Genomic DNA, 13,829 nt, shown 5'->3' with positions numbered 1-13,829 from the left:
TTAACCATGGTAGCTTGCATATGGTTAACACTCCCCCTCAAGCTCATGGTTTGAACAAGTTCATGACTCCAAGCTCCTTCACCAGCAGTTGATGTTGGCCCTTGCCAAGACTCTTTGTGAGCAAGTCGGCTAGTTGATCCTTGGTGTGTGTGAATTCTGTTTTCAGCATTCCTTGGTTGATCTTTTCTCTTACAAAATGACAATCGATGTCTATGTGTTTGGTTCTTTAATGGAAGATAGGATTAGCAGCAATTTGAATAGCTGCTTTGCTATCACACACCATGGTTATAGGAAGCTCAATGTGTATGCCAAGTTCTTCAAACATCCCTACAAGCCATGTAACTTCAGCAGCACAATGAGCCATGCTTCTAAACTCAGCTTCAGCTGAGCTTCTGGATACAGTCTCCTGTTTCTTAGATTTCCAAGATATCAAGGCTCCACCAAGCTTGACCAAGTAGCCAGTTATAGACCTTCTTGTTTCCAGGCAGCTTCTCCAATCTGAGTCACAATAGGCTAGAAACTTGTTGGTGTCTTCTGCTGGCATTAGTAGTCCAAGACCAGGGGCTTCTTTTATGTACCTAACCACTCTCAATGCAGCTTCCATGTGAGACTCTTTGGGACAGTGCATGAACTGACTCAGAACCTGAACTGAGAAGGCTAAGTCAGGTCTAGTCATGGTCAGATATAGAAGTCTTCCTACCAGTCTTTGGTACCTGCTGGGATCCTGCAGTTTGTGATCTTCATGTCCCTCATTACCTGTACCTCCAACACACTCATCATATTGTGCAGATATGAGCTTCTGATTCTGTTCCAGGGGAGTTGCTGCAGGTTTAGCTCCCCCTAGACCACACTCAGCTATTAGTTCAAGAGCATATTTCCATTGAGATATGTGGATCCCTTTGCTTGATCTGGCACATTCAATCCCTAGGAAGAATTTGAGCTCTCCTAGATCCTTCATCTTGAACTCCTTCTGTAGATCTTTTCTGGTGTCTCTGATGATATCCTGGGTACTACCAGTGATCAAAAGATCATCTACATATACCAGCACAATAAGTATATCATGTTTATCATGTCTAGTGAAGAGTGAGTAATCATAGTGACTTTGATGAAATCCCAGCTGAAGTAAAGACCATGTTAGCTTAAAGTTCCACTGCCTTGGTGCTTGTTTGAGGCCATATAGAGACTTATGGAGTTTGCAGACTTTAGTATTCTCCCCCTGTCTAGCAAACCCAGGAGGAATGGTCATGTAGACATCCTCTAACAGATTACCATTAAGGAAGGCATTGTGAGCATCCATCTGATGGATGAACCAACCCTTTGAAGCAGCAAGTGCTATAATGGATCTCACAGTAACCATTTTGGCCACAGGGCTGAAAGTTTCCCCATAATCGAGCCCCTCTTGTTGGCTATACCCCTTAGCAACTAGTCTGGCCTTATACCTCTCCACTTTACCTATAGATTTGTATTTTACTTTGTAGATCCATCTGCAGCCAATAGGCTTCTTACCAGGAGGAAGATCTACCAGACTCCAAGTTTTGTTGTCCATTAAGGCATCTATTTCCTGCTGCATTGCATGAATCCACTGAGGGTCAAGAGCAGCTTCATGATAAAAAGAGGGCTCTGAAATAGCTGAGAATGTCTTGATGCAAGAGCTGTGAGAATGAGACAAATGTTTGTAGCTAACAAAGTCAGAAACTAGAAACAGACAAGAGTGACTTTTGGATTGAGTAACAAAATCCTGAAGCCAGATAGGAGGTTTGGTTGATCTCGAGGACTTTTTGGTTGTCCATTAAGGCATCTATTTCCTGCTGCATTGCATGAATCCACTGAGGGTCAAGAGCAGCTTTATGATAAAAAGAGGGCTCTGAAATAGCTGAGAATGTCTTGATGCAAGAGCTGTGAGAAGGAGACAAATGTTTGTAGCTAACAAAGTCAGAAACTAGAAACAGACAAGAGTGACTTTTGGATTGAGTAACAAAATCCTGAAGCCAGATAGGAGGTTTGGTTGATCTCGAGGACTTTTTGGTAGGAGCTGCTGTGGAAGATGGAAGTGGAGAATGGTTTTCAAGAGTAAGTGATAGCTGAGAGTCTTGAGGAGGATCATCAGGTGACAGGCTAATAGGTGGATGATCATTATCAGGTTGTACTAGAGTTAAGACAGGAAAGATGGGATTGGATGAGGTTTGAAAGTCTTTAAAAGGGAACATGTCTTCTTTGAACACAACATGCCTGTTCACAAACAAGGACTTAGTATGTAGATCATATAGGAGGTACCCCTTTTGAGACAAAGAGTATCCCATAAGCACAGCAGGTATAGCTTTAGGAGAGAACTTATCAGTGACGGCTAGACAAGTAGCATAACATAGGCAACCAAAAATTTTGATATGAGAGAGGGATGGAGGATGTTGATACAGTATCTCAAAGGGAGACTTATAAGACAACAGTTTAGATGGAAGTCTATTAAGGATATAGACAGCTGTGGTAACACATTCTCCCCAAAACTGCAAGGGTACTAATGCCTGGAACCTCAAGGCTCTTGCCATGTTTAAGATAGTTCTGTGCTTCCTTTCTACCACACCATTTTGCTGAGGAGTGTAAACACATGTGGTTTGATGACATATTCCCAGAGTTGACAGCATGGACTGAAAGGCTGTGCTCATGAATTCAGTCTCATTATCAGTTCTAAGCACTTTGACACAAGTTGAAAACTGATTATGGATTTGAGCAAAAAAATGTCTCATCACAACTATAGTATCAGATTTAGCTGTGAGAAGAAATAGCCAAGTGAATCTGGAGCAGTCATCTAATACAGTAACAAAGTATTTCATTCCATTATGAGTAGGTACTCTATATGGTCCCCAGACATCACAATGCACCAAGTCAAAGAGTGCCTTTGAAGTGTGATTGCTTATAGGAAAATGAACTTTTATTTGTTTTGCTAATGGACACACTGTACAAGGTGAGCTGTTAGAGATATCTACTCCTGAAAGACTAGAGGACCTTCTTATTACATCAATAGGAGCATGTCCTAACCTGCTATGCCACAGTGTACTTGACTCAGAACTACTACCATATACAGCACTAGTAGAAGAAACTTGAGCAGTAGAAGTACTGCATCTCCTCTGAGTAGGATCAGTATGGTGGAAGCCTTCCTTGAGGATGTAGATTCCTTCATCTTCTCTACTAATCCCCTTGAACTGTCCACTGTAGAGATCCTGAAAGACACAAAAATCAGGAAAGAAGGCTGCCATGCATTGAAGCTCCTTAGTTAGTTGCGACACAGATAAGAGGTTGCATTTGAAATCAGGAACAAAGAGAACATTGTCAATAACTTGATCTCCAAAGACTTTTGTGCTGCCAACATGAGACACTAATGCAACATTTCTTGTTGGTAGTAGTACATGCCTTCTTTTAGGCTTAGACACTGAGGTACATTTATCTAGTGATGATAGCTGAGATGTCATATGGTTAGTGGCTCCTGTGTCAACTATCCACTCCTTATTTATATATTTGGACACTAATGTTGATAAAACTCTACCTGCTGTGGCTGCTTTGGCTGAATGCTCTCCACCAATGTCACTGCCTTTGGTTAGTAACTGCATTATTTGTTGATATTGTTCTTTTGTGAAGAAAACTGCAGGTGACTTGTATACTGCACTATGTTCTTCATTGTGTGATAAGCCTTCACTTTGAGCAACTGTAACTTGGTTAGCAAAGGAACTAGAGCTAGGTGTAGAACTACCAGTTTTCTTCTTGGATCTCCAGCCAACTGGATATCCTTTGACTTTGAAGCATTGCTCCTTAGTGTGACCTCTGTAGCCACACACCTCACAGGTAATAACAGACTTTTGTGGTTTCTGAGGATTGAACTGAGCTTCATAATGACTTCTAATTGGATTACCACCACCTCCACCAGGTTGATGACCAGAATTTCCATTACCAACACTATGACCACTCCCTTTTTGGCTAAACAATGCAGTACTTTCCATCAGTTTAGGAAGGCATGATTCATAGTTAGTGTGTGCTATATTCCTTTGACTTTCATGAACCATGACAAGGGAAAAGACTTTGTTAAGATTTGGAGTTGGAGACTGCATCAAAATCTGTCCTCTAACTGCAGAGTAGGTTTCATTTAATCCCATTAGGAACTCTAGTAACCTTTGATACTCATAATGATCTTGAAACTTCTTAGACTCAGGACATGAACAACCTGGACAAGGCATAATTGAATCATATTCATTCCACAAGCCTTTGAGTTTTGTAAAATAATCTGAAACTGACATGGTTCCCTGACTTAGACCATGAATTTCTTTATGGAGTTGATATACATGAGCTCCATTTATCTTGTCGAACCTTTCCTTTAGATCACACCAAACCTTGTGTGCATCTCCTCCATACACCACAGTCCCCAGCAATCCTGGTCGAACTGCATTCATAATCCAAGAGAGGATTACAGCATTACACTTCTCCCAAGCATCAGAAAACTCAGGTCCAAACTTAGACTTAGGATATCTACCATCAATGAATCCAAGTTTACTCTTGCCTATTAATCCAATTCTCATTGATCTACTCCAGATTGCATAGTTCTCTGAACCAAATAGTTGAAGAGAAATTAATGAGCTACCTGGAGTATCATTTTGATGCAAGAAGAGAGGATGATTGTGGTCAATATTTGGTATTACCAGCTCAGATGCTGCTGTGTTTGAGTTGAAGTTCTCAGCACCTAGTGTTCTAGTTACAGCTTCACCTAGATTCACCATTGAACTTGCTTCGAAACTGAGAATGCTGAAAATTGACTGCGACTCAAACACCTTTCAAAGATGAGCACCTGCACTTCTCATTTTTTTTTTCTTCTTTCAGTACTTAACTGCTTGTTCCAGTTCTAGGAACTTACCAAATGCTCTGATACCATGATAACTTCAGTGATGGAGTCTTGTTAGACGACTATATGAATCAAGATGAGTTAGACGAGAAGAAAAAATGGAAGTCGAAGTAAAGAAGTTACAGATGCAGCAGAAGAAGAAGAAGCAGAGGAGATGTTGCAGAGAAAAAGAGAGAAAGAGAGAAGATCACATTGCTATCAATAGTCACATTGTGCATACACACTCTCACCCTTCATGTGGTGTGAGTGAGTTGCATTTATAAAGTTTGAGTAGTTAGTTACAAGTCACTATCAACCTACAACTAACATCTAACAAACTTCAACTAACTTCTAACAAATTATTAACCATGGTAGCTTGCATATGGTTAACAGGACCCTACTTCTAAGTTGCGACTGATTTTGTTTTATTATTTCTTTGAAATTCTATAATACAATTAGTTAAAATGACAAGATTAAATTATAGGACTTTGTAATATTTGGTAAAAACGCCCTCTTTGAATTTGTTAAAATTACTATTTTTTTATTTTTTGTCCAGAGATTTAGCAAATTAATTAGAAATTACCCACGCCACAAATTTGACTTTCATGGTGTTGGACTGTTGGTTCAGAAATATTAATTAATTTCCATCGATTGTTTTTGGAATCTTAAGGACAATCAGGAAGAAATTGAAAGTATTTTGTTGTTTTTTTTTCTAGTTAATTTTTTGCTTTTTATTAATACCACAAGAAGTACAAGAAGGGGAGGGAAACTCCTCATACCTATTAGAGTGGGACAACCCCCATTCTATATACCAAAGTAGGATTTCTATATAAGCTCCCAAAAATCAACAAAAAGAGGTATAAACCTCAGCACAGTGCTCTATTAGGTTTATCATATATGATTGTTTTTGTGGGCTGACACATTAATAAAAGATAAATAGACATAGTATTCAAAAGATGCTTAATAAGCGTAATCTTACCCCCCCTGCTGAGAGCCTTTAGCATTATCAATAACCAATCTTTTTAATGATCTTTGTGGCCATTTCTGTAAAATATTCATTTTTCTTTTTCCTAGTGAATAACGGACATCCCAGATAGGTGATTGGAAATTCTTCATTTTTGACTGCAAGAATTCTGGAAACAATGTTGATTCTTTAAATAGAGATATCTTTATCCATTATGAAGCAGTTCTTCCCCTTATTCATCTGTTGTCCAGAGGATTCTTCATACTTTCTTAGACAATCTATAATGAGCTCCAAATTTTGGTTTTACCTGAACAAAAAATAATTAAATCATCAGCGTAAGCTAAGTGATTGATCCTTGGTCCAATGGTATCCATGCTAAATCCATGGAAAGAAGGATTTTTATACAAGTTATTCAACATTAGAGAAAGAGTTTTGACAGCAATAATGAATAGAAAAGGTGAAATAGGATCGCCTTGTTTAAATTCTCTTTTGGATTGAAAAAAATCATGTCTCTTATCGTTAATGTAATGATATACCAATTATTGGAAGGATATTCCACACATTATGGATCCATCTATAATCAAAACCCATTCTTTTCATAACAATGCAAACAAATTGTCAGGACATCCTGCCGTAAGCTTTGTTCATGTCAATCTTGAATATAACATTGCCCCCTTTATTCTTGGTCTTGATCTCATGAATAATTTTTTGAGCCAAAAGAACATTCTCTCCTATAGTTCTACCTTTAATGAATCCACTTTGATTGAGCGAGGTGATCTTAAGAAGAATATTGGGAAGCCCATAATTCATTATTTTGGAGACAATTTTGTTAGTTACATTGCTAAGGTTGATGGGTCTGAATTCGGAGAAGGACTGAGGAGACTCCACTTTAGGAATGAGAATCAATCAGGTGTTTGTGAAGTACTTGAACATTTTTTGTCCATTCAACACTATTTTGACAAGCTGAGTAATATCTTCACCAATTATGCCCCAAGCTTTTTGGGAGAAAAGCCCACTGAAACCATCAGGTCCAGGAGAGCTATAGGAGTTAATACTAAAAACAACTTCTTTGATTTCCTCTGTAGTAGGATCTTTGATTAGGATCTGGTTGTCTTGTTCACTAATGCATTTAGGGATGAGGTCCAGCAACCTATCATCTACTCTATTTTTTCCATGAGAGAACAAGTCATGGTAAAACTCTATAACAGCAATGTCAATGTTATCATCCCCATCGATCCAATTTTCATCTATTTTAACTCTTTGGATCTGGACAAAGTTCCGTTTGGATTAACGATGGAGTGAAAGCATCTAGTGTTTTCATCACCCTCTAGGTTCTAAGCTTTTATTCTATTCATGTTTATTCTGTCAATGGGATCCATAGAATTCATGTACTTTTCTTCGCTTTGTTCTGCCTCCTTCTCCAGATGTTTAGACTTCTCAAAGATATTTCCAATCTTGATTTTAGACTAATGACTCAAACCTTTACTAGTCATCTTTATTTTATGATGAACCTGCCAAAAAATATTGTCATCTAATTGAGAAAATCAACTTTTCCTAACTACATCAAGGAAGTCATCAAAGTTAGTCCAAAAATTTAGGAATCTAAAATATTTGGTGTGATGGTCAATGATATTGCCAAAATTAATGAGCAAAGGACAATGATCAGATCCTACTCTAGGCAAATGGTGCACATTACTATGGGAGAAACAATCACCCCACATAATGTTGCATACCATTATGTCTAATCTTTTCCAAATGATGTCCTTACCACTTCTTTCATTACACCAAGTAAAATTACTACCTGTATCTTCAATGTCTGAAAGTGCACAGTTATTTAGACATTCCATGAAGGCTATACTCTTACTTAACGTGTGTGGTATGCCCCCAAGCTTTTCTTCCATGCTTAAAATACAGTTGAAATCACCTGTAATAGCCCAAGGATGGTTGATGACAGAGGCCAGAACTCTCATGTACATCCAGAGATCTTTTCTACCAGAGGATTTTGATTTAGCATAAACAATGGAGATAAAAAGAGTTTGGTCCTCACTTTGAATCTTACAAGTTGTGATTTGGTCCTCACTAGCATAGATTGTACAGTTGAGTTTTTGTTTCCAAAAGATCCAAATTTTGTTACTACAATTTGCAAAACAGTTTTGCATGCCAAGACAATTCGCGTACATCTCAATTTAGTCTCTTTTATGAAGGGTTCTTGGATAGCTACTAAAGAGACTTTATGATTATCAATCAAAAACTTGAGCCTCGCAGTAGAGGCATGGGACTTCATGCCCCTGATATTCCAATTGAGAATACTAATCATGAAAACCGAATTTAGAAGGTTTTTGTGATTTTCCTTTTTGCTTTTTCACGTCAGGATTAGTTTTTTTCTTCCGAACCATCCTGCTTGTTTGATTTTCCCTGGAGCAAGCTTCAGATTGGTTTCCAGTTCCTTGATCAGACCCATCGGTGTCTTTCCATTTGATGTTGATGCTCATTTCTCCTTTTTCTTGTTTGTTTCCCTTCTCATCAGAAGACTCCTCAGAAGTGTCGTCTTCTTGTTCACCCTCTGAAGATGTTCTACCTGCCCATTCATCTTTGAGTCTAGTTCTTCACCTTTGTAATGATTGTCGATATTCTTGTTGCTTTTTAGTCTAGTTTTGTAAGTGCTTGCCAATTGTTCCTCATCTTCCACCATCAACTTGTCAAAGCTATTTTGATTAATATCGGCAGCCGTCTATTCATTCATACTTCCAGCTTGTTGTCTTCTAATTTGAGTGTTAGCTTTCTTGCGAGTTCCCACTTTGTTTTTCCTGCTAACAATTTCTTTCCATTCCCCATCAAAAATATCAATACTGAGATCGTTGATATTCTTAATGGGTATGATTTTGTTGGGGACTGACACTATGAGGCTTCCTGGATTACATTCCTTCATATTATTCTCAACGACAATCTCTTTCGCTTTACCGCTTGTTCCATTGATCTGTTCAGTAGTAGCGACCTCATGTTCCAAGTCTTTTCTTTTGATGCAGGGGAAGTGTCACTATTGACCATATCAGATTTGCATTTGAAGGACATAAGTTGACTGATGGTCTGATTATTTGCCTTGTTTTTATTATTAATCTTTGTGATCTCTACATTGGTTTGAACCTCTGTCGTAGATGTAGGATGAGGTTTATCAAGCCAAAAGATAATTCCAGTTGGTTTATAAGCTTTCCTCGGGGGTTCACTTCTTCCTCTTGTTTTTTCTGTGTTGGTCTCCCTTTTATTTTGCATTTCCCTTCCTCTGTTGGGAGTTGTTTCAGCTTCTTCAGGCAACTTTGTTTCCCTGTTGTCTTGTTCCAGATTTCTTGGATGTTGTTGATTTGTTCCTTGTTGATCCTTTTGTAGTGCCTCTTTCTTTTCAGTCTCATTTATCTTTTCTAGAACTCTGCAATTGATCATATTATGTCCAAGCTTTTTGCAATGTTTACAAAATTTGGGGATATTTTCATATTCGATTTTTTGAGAAAAATCTCTTAAAGGAGTGTTGTCATCTTCAGTTCCCACCCAAACGTTATGGACAAGAGGCTTCAATAAATCAATTCCCACCCTTGCTTTAGCCATACTAGGTCTGTTCATCGCTTTGGTGGCTATATCAAGTTCAATCGGTTTCCCCACCTCCCCTATAATTTGTTTGACATAGTTCCAGGTATGCATATGAAAAGGCAGACCAGGGAGAAGAACCCAGACACGAACTATAGGGATATCTTCCTCCGGTTTAAAATCTAGAGTCCATTTTTGTAACCAGATTTGAAACCCTTCTAGCTCAATAGCCCTCTTATATAGCACTAAATTGAAGCCTTCATCATTAGTGAAGGTAATACACACAATTTTACAAATTTACCTACATCTTAACACACTTCACACGTACATGATTATTGAATTTTTTAAATTTCGTGTATGTCAAATCATGCCGTATACAACTTTGTAAAATAATAGCAATATAATTAAAATAATTTTTTGAGTTAATAATTACAATAAAATTGTAAGGACAATTTTTTGTGAATACTAATGTTGAATCGTCATATTAATTGGGCTATGTATCACTTTTCACATTGTACACAGTATATAAATCAACTTACACAACATCATGTGCTGGCAAAAATTTAAGTTGAATCATCTTTATATGATTGTAAAAAATTTCATAACTCAATTTATAGCTCCTAAGTTATTCAGCAAATACCATGAGAACTCCCACACTCAATCAAAGCAATCCAGTAATATATATCACATAAAGTAGTAAAAACTTTGCATGCATTTCTTATTATTGTGACCATACAAGCAGAAAATGAGTAGGTTCACATCTTATTGCATAACCCAATTTATATGTAAAGTACATTTTATATGGTTTTCTAAAGTACATTTTATATGGTTTTCCGTTCCCTTGCTGTTGTAATTTGGTTGAGCTCATAACTAATCTTGAACATTCTCTAAGATGCAAGAATAAAAATATTTTAAATTAGAGTAAGCTTGAGAAATTAATCAGTAACGATTAATATAGATTTATTACACACAGTTAATTCTTTGAGTAAATTTTGTGCAACTCAAAGATTCTACTCTATTGTCTAACACCATAAAGCATGCATCAAATTGTATAGACGATTGCAGCAATCGTGATTAAAAAAATGTGAAAATTTAAGCATTTTTTTATTTCGCCAAGCAAAAACAACCAATTTAAAGAAAGTCAAAATGTTAGGAATATTACAAAGTAGCAGTGCCTCTATACAATATAATATAAAGAATATGAAAATTCAAAAGTTACATCAATCTTTTTATCTCATGAGCCAGCGTTTGAGAAGTCTTGATATAAAATATGAAATTGAATCTGATATACTATACTATAGTGTGTTGGGCATCATTCGCTCCTATAATAATATGATCTTTACTATTTTGAAGGTACTAAAAAATAGTGTGGCCATCCCACTGCTAGAAGGACTCACTTATATTTTGCATGCTATTAGTGTGGCCATCTGACCAATCTCCAACTTCTGTCTTATTATAGTTTGCTTCTAAAAGATTGAAATTAGCACGGTAGGAATACTATCTTTTCCCTAAAATAAAAATTGTGATCCATTCCCTCTATTCATTTTTCCTTGTTCATTATTTCAAAAATTAATTTTAATTTTTACTTGTCATTTTTAACATATCAAGAAAAAATATTTGTTTTTAATATTTTACCCTTAGTACATTACTTATTCTCAAATAATTTTTCAAGATCTAATACTAAACATCAATTAATAGGACAGTGTGGTAAAACAGTCATGTCAATTAATATTTTCTTAATGAGTTTGTCCAATCCAAAAGTGACAAGTTAAAGTGATTGAAGGAAGTACCTTTTATTTAGAATATGCAAACCATTAATGTTCATTCCGTGCTTTTATGTTGCTTCCATTGCGAGTAAAAGTTGAAGCATTTGAATGATCCAATTCATTAGTATATATCTCATCATCTCGTTGATGTCAAAATGTTGACATTTGTGCCATACAATTTGGAAGTATAGGACTATGAAGTTGGATAAAAATTTAAATTACAGAATCTAGAACTTACTATCTTAAGATTTTGATTCCACTTTAAACTTTAGTTGTTGATACAGGTCATCTTCTATTAAAAAAATATTTTATTCAAGTGAACTTTGATTAAGTGGAACAACATGAAAAATATATGTATGATTGGTAACAATTTAAAAGTGGTCAGGGACCGACCAGAACATATAAGATCTCATCAATGTCTTGAAAATCCTCAATATCTACACCGTAGAACTTTTGACAATTTGTTTAATTTTGACATTCACTGCGTCAACCAATTGGAGAAGATTGAAAAGTGAAAGAATGAAATTAAACAACGCAACTTTTGGCTGGAGCAAGTTTGAATATGAAGGGTTACTTCTATTCGTTAGCGGATGTATTTTTATTAGATGTTAACTAAATATTTAGATTAATAGAAAGGGTGTTTAAGTAATTTAACATTTAAGTTATAGAGTTCATGCTTTTAAGATAGTATGTATATATATATATACACGTTCCAAGTTAGTCTAATTAAGATGTTAAACAAGCTTCCTTCATTTTATTAAATCCAAAATTGGAAGCAATAAAAAGGAGCTACTAAGACAGAGTAAATATAAAATGAAATAATTGAACAAATAAGGAAAAGAGGGGATATTATTGGTTTTGTAGGCCACTTATATATTATTTTGTTTTTAGTTTTATATTATTTTTATATATTAAAAATCTGGAGAAAAAAAAGATCATTTTTTTTATTCATTTAATAAGTGACCAAGAGATCTTAGTTCTTTTAAATAAAAGAGTGAGTTTACGTATACATTCAATATGATGAGAAAACTACGAGAGGAAGTGGTTTGTGAGAAGCAGCAAATTCTTATATGTACTTGGCGATTACACTTATTAATTATTATATCAACCTACCATAGTTAAGTGATATAACATGCATTTTTTAAAAATCATAATTAAGTTAGGAAAGTCCATACACAAATTTGTATTTATTATTTATTAATTTATTATAAATATCGGATACAAATAACTTTTCAATCATGTGAAAAAGACTCACCTAATCTAACTTATGTTTTCCTAAAGGCATAATACATAAATAAGACTCTAAAGTCTGTGGGACTTAGATATTTTTTTTTTATTTAAGTGTTGAATAATTAAAGTTCTTACTGGTGCATTATAAAATTAAAGATTAGACTTAGAATTTGAATCTAAGTTTAGAATATATGATGCCTTTTCTAAATGTAACAAAGTAAACCCTAATAAAAAAAGGTATTAATTACAGGTGGGAGTCACAACCTAATTAAACCTCCACTAGTCAATACAAGGAGGATTTTAATTTTTAATTAAAATTGTCTAGTATTCATTGGAATTAATTCGTTAATGCAATGTACTTTCCGATCCGTTCATTTTTTCTTGTTGCGTTTCATTTTTTGAGAGTCAAACTCATGTATGAATTTTGATTAAAATTTTAAGATGTATTTTTCATCATATTAATATAAGAAGAATTGTAACTTATAGTATTTTTTCGTATAGCCTTCAAATATCTAAAATTTAAATTAATATTCAATTTAATTTCAAAAATTAATTAATTATGTCTCAAGAAGCAACCACAAATAAAAGTGAATTGAAAAAAATAGTTAGTGGGAGTAAATTTTGTCTGCACAAGATGAAAAAGTCTCACACAACGTATGGCCCTAGAGTGATAGATAGTAACGAAATGTGGCAAAGTGTATCATGAGGTTTCCCCTATCCTTTACCAAAAAAGAATTGAGTAATGGGTGATGGTGAATATGACATCACATAGGAATAATAATCTAATAATTCAAGAGAGAGAAGTACTTTTAGGTATGGGAGATTTTTTTTGTTTTTTTTTATTTCTTTCTTAATTCAACCATCTGATATTTGAAATTTACTGAATTTGATAAATTAGGATTTATACTACGCCGTCAGTAAAATATTTAGTTGCCTAAAGGTTTGTCATTCTTAGCAGTCACGCGAGCTAATACAGAGTAGGGAGATATCTCGATTGATCATTTCAAGCACCTATCTTGTTCGGACTTAAAAAAACGTGTCAAATTCTCAAATAATGCTTTAGTATTATTGGAGGATTCGAATACAGATTTCAATCACAATATTTAAAAGTCTGAGCAATGGTTAATAGTCTCTCACAGGGAGATCAACGATAGAGATAGAGTAGAAGGTTGGGGGGGGGGGGTTAGTGGTGGATTCAATGTCTTAGCTACGTGTTCACGAGAATCAAGTAGCTTTTGTTTATATCCTATATTTATATTATAATATTTATAAATATTTGATTGTGAACCAAAACACTTTAAATTGTGGATCAACCTCTGATGGGGATTCGATTAGTAGAGCATATTAATTTTAGTTCAAGCATGGTTTGTCCAAAAAAGCTCATTTAACATGTACAAATTATTAAATTAGAATCCAGTAACTCAAAAAA

General features: G+C 35.3%; 1 protein-coding gene across 1 annotated transcript; it reads right to left on the bottom strand.

Moving 5' to 3' along the window:
• Window positions 1-8,750: 8,750 nt before the first annotated feature.
• On the bottom strand, window positions 8,751-9,440 carry LOC129891847 (uncharacterized). Its single transcript, XM_055967326.1, has one exon. It carries the CDS (start codon window positions 9,438-9,440, stop codon window positions 8,751-8,753), a length of 690 nt encoding a protein of 229 aa, XP_055823301.1.
• Between the last annotated feature and the right edge of the window lie 4,389 nt (window positions 9,441-13,829).

Source organism: Solanum dulcamara, chromosome 6 (genome assembly GCF_947179165.1).
Source record: "Solanum dulcamara chromosome 6, daSolDulc1.2, whole genome shotgun sequence".
Taxonomy (NCBI): domain Eukaryota; kingdom Viridiplantae; phylum Streptophyta; class Magnoliopsida; order Solanales; family Solanaceae; genus Solanum; species Solanum dulcamara.
This window is presented reverse-complemented; position numbering and strand designations above follow the sequence as displayed.